The 6,824-nt window shown below is 38.7% G+C and overlaps 2 protein-coding genes across 2 annotated transcripts in view; one reads left to right on the forward strand and one right to left on the reverse strand.

The window, feature by feature from the left end:
* The window catches only part of LOC122326660, a 99,895-nt gene that overhangs the window by 42,218 nt on the left and 50,853 nt on the right, over positions 1-6,824 (forward strand). The window lies entirely within an intron of this gene.
* Positions 1-6,824, reverse strand: part of LOC122326658 (transmembrane protein 132C-like) — a 30,392-nt gene that overhangs the window by 16,002 nt on the left and 7,566 nt on the right. Inside the window, exon 3 of the mRNA XM_043221734.1 lies at positions 5,317-5,503. Within this exon, the coding sequence (XP_043077669.1) occupies positions 5,317-5,503 (187 nt within the window). The remainder of the gene's footprint in view (positions 1-5,316; positions 5,504-6,824) is intronic.

Below are 6,824 nucleotides of genomic sequence, written 5' to 3' on the forward strand. Positions count from 1 at the left end.
ATAATAATAATAATAATAAACATTTGTTTTGCAATCTAGTCATGTCTAAGTGTAAAGGGTTACTAATTTAGCCAAATAATACTAAATAATAAGTTAGTGACTTTATCACTGAAGGGAGACTATTCAATATCACCAGACTCGATACAAAGAACAAAAAAAAAACTATTCTTTCAATCCAATTATCTGTCTATTGCAACTTGCAGCCCTCAAGGGTTTTGAGGTTAATGTTCAAACAGCACAGCCATATGAACTTAGATGAACTCTTTCACCACTCTTTCAAATTAACACTTGCTAGAAAATTCCCCCACCTTTTAATAACTGTAAAAAAAACCCTGACATGGCTTAGATGCAATCGCCATCTAACATCGCCTCCCTCATTTCCTCCATCTCTGGGGCAGTGAAATGTGGAAGTACAGATTCCATATGCCCTGCGTAGTGTGCAGGCCTCCAGGTGAGGGATAATGAATACATAGGCTGTTTCAGATGATTGTGATAAGGCGGCAGCGGTTGTGCTCTGGAGAGAGAGAGATATGCTGGTAGTAATGAGGGAGCGTGCGGTGAGGACCATCGATCCCCACGGCTCAGTGGCAGGGCGCAGGTTTACCAAGGCCAGCCGCCGCACACAATAACACGCTTCTGTCTGCATCTTAATCTCTCAGCAGTCACAAATCAACTTGCATTTCTTTCAGACAACCGCGCTCATTTTTCTCTCTCCCTTTTTAGTTTTCTCTTTCTGTTCTTGCATGTGTGCCACGTGGTATTGGGCCGCAGGGGGTTCTAGAGAAACATTTGCATCAAGAGTAAATAAAGCAGTAATACAAAAAAAAAAAAAACTCAAATACTAGAGTACAGTGAGCACTCTGGCAAACTCTGCATCTTAAATGACTGCTCTTAAAGACATTTTCATAATAAATTGTCTACATCACAGAGTAAAAAAATATTTTTTGCTTTTTCTCCAGATAGGAGGCTGCTGGTCTCAGAAATGTCAAAAAACATTCTAAAGATCATTAATACTGAAAAGAACAGCTGAGCTAGTTTATGCTGCTTAATGCTGGTTTAGTAGCAGACCAGCCTCAAAGAACAACTCATTTGTAGAAATCCAAAAGTCTTTAGTTTACATAACAGCGTGGCACTTTACAGTTTTTACTATCAACAAAAATTCAGCCTTGGCCAAAAGTAGTAGAACAAAAAGGTTTTAGGTTATTTCTACTTTTTGCTGGAGTGTGTCAGTAGGAAATATCAGTTTACATTTTCAAACATTTTGCCATATATTGTATTAATCCAGTGAGATTATAATTACGAATTAAAATTCTAATTTTAAAATCTTTTTGACATCAGGCAAAGGGCTATCAGGACATCACAAGAGTAAAATGATTGGTATTTTCAAAGACAAAATTTAAGTGAGCATTAGATGACAGCAAATGTAGTGTAAAATATTGTATAGGAAATGAGCATGCACAATTAAATGTTCAATATGGTATTGATTAGAGATGTGAAAATTATAATTGTTGATTATTTCCTTGAAATAGTCATTTCGATCATCACACTTCACATTCACACTGCTTGAAGCAACCGCATGCCATATTTTTTAGATAAAAATAAACAAGCTAAAAACAATCAAATGTGAACTATACATGGAATAGGTTTCTTTAAATAAAAAAGTAAAAATATGCATAGTATTATAATGCTAAACTTAAGATAACACGTAGAAAGAAAAGAATATCTTAAGCACACAAAATAACAAGTGAATTTTGAACAATTAATTGCTGCTTTGAACTATTAGGAAATTGTGGCGTCAGTAATTGTAATTAAGATTATAAATTTGAATAATTGTGCAGCCCTAGTACTGATATATAGCGCACTCTAATTATTAGCAAGAAAAGAATCACTAGCAGCTAGTTCTTCAAAGTAAATTTGATGAGTAGTTCAAAAATGTTGCCTGATTTATGGCCTACGGCCTGTGGAAAATACAAAGGAAAAGGTATTACCCTGTCCTGTAGGCGGTTTTCAGAGGACAATGTTCAAACAGACTTGAAGGAAGACAAACAGCAGGCCAGCATCGCTCAGAGAACAGAGAAACCCATGAGCTCTGAAGAAAAGCCTGACACGCACCGAAACTCAAGACTAAGGCCAAGAGGCTATGGAGAACCAAACAAAACAAATCCTGGAAGGAAAAAAAAAAATCAGAAGAGGGGTTTGAAGGGAGATGCCTCTGACTTGGCAATTTGTTTGATTTTGCTTTTCTCTGAACAAACTCTCTGAGTGCCACGAGAAGACAGGGTGGCAAACAAGAATGAGAGCGCTTTCAATAGTCAACAGAAAACAAGCTCAGCAGGGACCGAAATTTGCCTTCGAGAGGGCTGAACGGCCAATTACAAGGAGCTTAAGTAAACTTGATTCAAAAAGTTGTGAGGTATAGAAACAGAGCGAGGAAGAAAGACAAACACACACATTATAAAGGGAGAGAGAGCCAAAGAGCACGCTGATGCATCCTAATGAGCCAGAACAGATTTCCTGCATTTTGAGGGTATCATGCACTGCCAAATCCTATTAGGGCATCTCCTCATTCAAAAAGTTGAAAGTGATGTGATTACATTGATCCCCTCCTGCTGTGTAACACAACAATCTGCTCTCCCAGCATTCCGAGAGCTCAAGACAAATGCGCTCCGTCAGAGGCCCAGACAACACAAGTGATTGGTAGCTGTTGTCTCTCTGTCTGCGGCCGTGATTGTTGTGCGAAATGCACCGGTGGGCCGAACGGGCTCGAGCCGGGGGTGTCGAACTCAGGCTCTGAGGGCATCCGGGCTCATTTTCACAATGTTATTACATCATTCTCCGCCCTCGTCGCTACTGTACGACTGGCTGTGTTTACCGTAATGGGCCGAGACAGCACAGCTCTCAAAAGCAACGGCTGATGGTGCTTGTTTGGCCACCGATTGGGGAACGGGTCCGCGGCGGCTGTCCTCTCTAATGAGGCCGAAGAGACAGCTGGCAGGCCGGAATTAGCCGGTGTCCGCGAGAGGGGAAAAAGCTAATTCTAATGGAGCAGAAGCCTCCGATGGGACAGATTGGAGTCTCTTGCCTTTGTTATCGTATGCCATTGTTCCTGTCACACCAATCTGCGTAGTTCCTCCACATTAGACAGGTAGAGAGGAGGGGGAGAGGATGGCCCCGCTCGGGGTGATTAAAGCTGCCCGCTGACTCTGCTGCTGGCTTAACGAAGTCTTGATTAAGTTTAACAAGGTGTGGTGATGGCAATGTCATTGTTATAGACAAGGGGAAAAGCAGCCATAGGGTATGTGAGAGAACGTTGCACTGTAAAACGCAATTAAGACAGGCTGCGAAAGAGGCAAGGGGATATAATTCAAGATGATATGCAAAAGAGAACCAAATCTACCGTGTGTGTGTGTGTGTGTGTGTGTGTGTGTTTGCATGTGAAGGTTGTGAGAGGAAGGTGAAACGCTTTAGCTAACGAGAGGGAGCAATCAGATTTCAGCGGTTTGCAGAAAATACACAAACCTTTTCACATCAAAATGAAATAATCTTCATCCAATCGCCCTCTTGAAGAGAAGCCAATGAAGAGCAGACGTGTAGCTCACCTCTAATCAAACACAATTTTTCTCCTTGCCTCAGCCTCTCGCTTTATTTAAAAGATGAAACTTGCACTCAAAACATATTTTTTTCTAATTTCGTTGCGCTGCACTGAAATCGCAGACAGCCTTATTTATTTTTTGGATATTTTTTTCTAAATACAGCGATGTGTAAATTATCCATATACTGATCATTAACACTGAGGAAAGTGCACAAAATACCACACAGCAGTATTATGCTGTTTGTCATATCTTTCAATCTATGTGAATATGTGCATAGGATTTAAAGGATAAATGGGTTTAAAAGTTCCACTGAAGTATGCTATGTCTATAGAAGAAACTGTGGGAGTGATTTTAATGGAGTAAGCCCAATGTTCACTGGATAGGAGGCACATTATGGGTCATGATGAGGTGCTATGGATCTATTAACAGCATTTACAATATTACCATTTTTCTTCTTTCAAAAACAACCCCAACATTTTTATATTTAAAAAAATATTATATACACTCTACAGTGCAGGCATTAATGTTTTACAACAAAGTTTGAAAATTTTATTTCTGGCAAAGCTGAATTTTCAGCAGCAATTATTCCAGTCTCATGTGTCACATGATCATTTTCATTAAAATGCTGACTTGATGCTCAAGAAACAATTATTATAAATGTAAAAATAGTTGCTTTTTTTGTGAAAATCATGATACATTTTTCAGTATTGCATTTAATAAACATTTTTTTATTTTATTTGAAAAACACCTGTAACATTGTAAATATACCCATTGTTTAGTTTGACTTCTATATTTACTAGAAAAAAAATGTCTTTATCAGAATAAACATTCCTTTTTTACTTTTGTGCAGTTCTATACGTAAAAGGGCATAGTTATTAACAGTTTACACCAGCGCAAACCATGGTTTGGCGTTAAAAAGTCCTGTCAATATTTACTAAAGATGCACAATGAAGTATTAGCGCTGAAAAGTCCTGGACACAGTTATTTTTGCGCCCGACCATAACGAAAATGCATCTGCATGAGTTTTCATTTCAGAAGCAAAATTTATGGGAGTATTAAAATTAATCACTCTACATGATATACTATTAGTATGATATAGGTATTTGCTGCTATTACTAGTATTTAACGCAAAAAAATATCTTAAAGCATGCAGTCATTTTAGTAGTTTGCTCTGGCCTGTGTTTTTTAATGCGCGTATTGTTAGAAAATCGCCCACAGATTTTCCCCTCCAAACAGCACTTTTATGGAATTACGCTCTGATTTGCACTATTTAGTAAATCTGTCCCGAGATCTTGTAAATATATCTTGCTGCATGCTTCACCACTGTTTTAAATGTTATGTGGTTCCGCACTCAGGAATAGCACCAGCTGTGATTGCCCAGCCACCATATAGAGTAAAACAACCTTTATTATCTTCTATTTAACCTTATTTGTTTGAGGTTCCTCACAGTCTCCTCTCATTTTAAATTAATTACTTTTGGTCCTGACCCAGTTGCCGGTTTTAAAGCAGACTGCACGCTCAATTAACCAAATTACAGCTAATTAGTGTTAGTCATACTGTTGCTTCAGATGACACATCAACATTTCCTGCGTGATACATCTTATATTATGGCTGAAACAGCTATAATTTATTTTATATGCAAACAGTGACAAATAAAAGAGGACAAAAGAACAGCATTGCATGTTTGGACTTTAAGAATGAGTCGACGAGCGACTAAACTCACCATAGCCAATGGTACGATTCCCCCGAGTTCGTGTGGGGCCAGACGAATGAGTGTCTGGATTTCATCCGAAAGGGTTCGGGAGATGGGGTACTCGATCTGCCATGTCACCGAGCGACTTCCCAGAGGATCCAACAACCCGTTGACCTCCAGATCCACCTGAAGAACTTTCTGGAAACCGGCCTCCACCCTAACATAGGAAGAAGTAAAAAGTAATATCAAAACGTAATGCAAACTAAAAGCGCATGGATGTAAAACTCACGGATGTCTTTTGTTGTTATGTGGCTACTGGCCAGTGCGTGCTGCCAACGGATGAAGGGGCAGTCAAGCGGCCATTTATCGACCCTTTTGTTTTTGCACACCTGGTGTGTGTAGGATGTAGTCTGCGACATATGTGGGTGTGAGTGTGTGCCGGTTTACCCTCATTATTTCAGTTCAACAAAAACACATCCCAGCAGCAACCAGAAAAAAAAAGACAGCAAAAAAAGCAATTTACTTTTGGTCCAGCGCCACAGCATTTTCAGAAAAGATTTCCAAAGCAGAGCATAACATTGTCTCCACTGATTGCAATGCAAACAAAGCTGAAAAACAATGAATAAAACCAAAGCCATTTGATTTGCCCAGGTCTGGGTTTGATCAGCCTGGCTGCTCCGGCCTCACAGTACTTAGTTAAAACAAAACGGCGAATGAAAAATTCCTAATATCAAAGTAAAAATCTGGTATATGGAACCGCCATTAAACTCGCACCTGGAAAACACAAAAAAAAACGATATTCCTTCCCTCAGATTTCTTTCCCCCTCAGTATCAGATGGTACAAGGTAAAATAACTCAACAATGACAAAAGTATAGTCACCGCATTATACGCAATGCTGCCATTTTGGAAAAAAATAATTGAATTTGTTCTTTGGTTGACATCACACACAAGTTTCTAACAAACACTTTGCTCAGGGTTATAAAGGCTGCAGGTTTCCCCGTGTGGAACTGGTCTACCTTTAACCTGTTTCTATGACAATTCTGTCATGCTGTTTGAAGGTGGGAAATGCCAAATGAATTAGATTTAAAATGCATGGATTTCTGACAAATTAACAGTCAATCCTCTGTAAATCAAAACAGCTAAGATGCATACTGTATTATTGTTAGTGTTAGTCACACTGTTAGTCATACATGGATACTGTATTATGTTACAGTATGCAAATACTGATTAGAATATAGTAAATTTACTGTACGTCAGGTATATGAAGTAATAGAAGAATGTTAATATACTAGAAGGTTCTTATGCTTGAGAGGTTTGGCATCTATAAGACTTCTTTTTAAGGTAGCATTAAATTCATCTAAAGTAACAGTAAAAATTCATCACAGAATCCTGAAAAACAAAATTGACCAGCTGTTTTCAACAAAATAAAAAGAAATTGTTCTTGAGTGCTAAATCAGCGAATTAGAATAATTTCTGGAGGATCATGTGACACCAGGGATTGGAGTAATGGCAGTAATTTGACATCGCAATTTTTTTT

This window comes from Puntigrus tetrazona, chromosome 21 (genome assembly GCF_018831695.1).
Source record: "Puntigrus tetrazona isolate hp1 chromosome 21, ASM1883169v1, whole genome shotgun sequence".
NCBI lineage: Eukaryota > Metazoa > Chordata > Actinopteri > Cypriniformes > Cyprinidae > Puntigrus > Puntigrus tetrazona.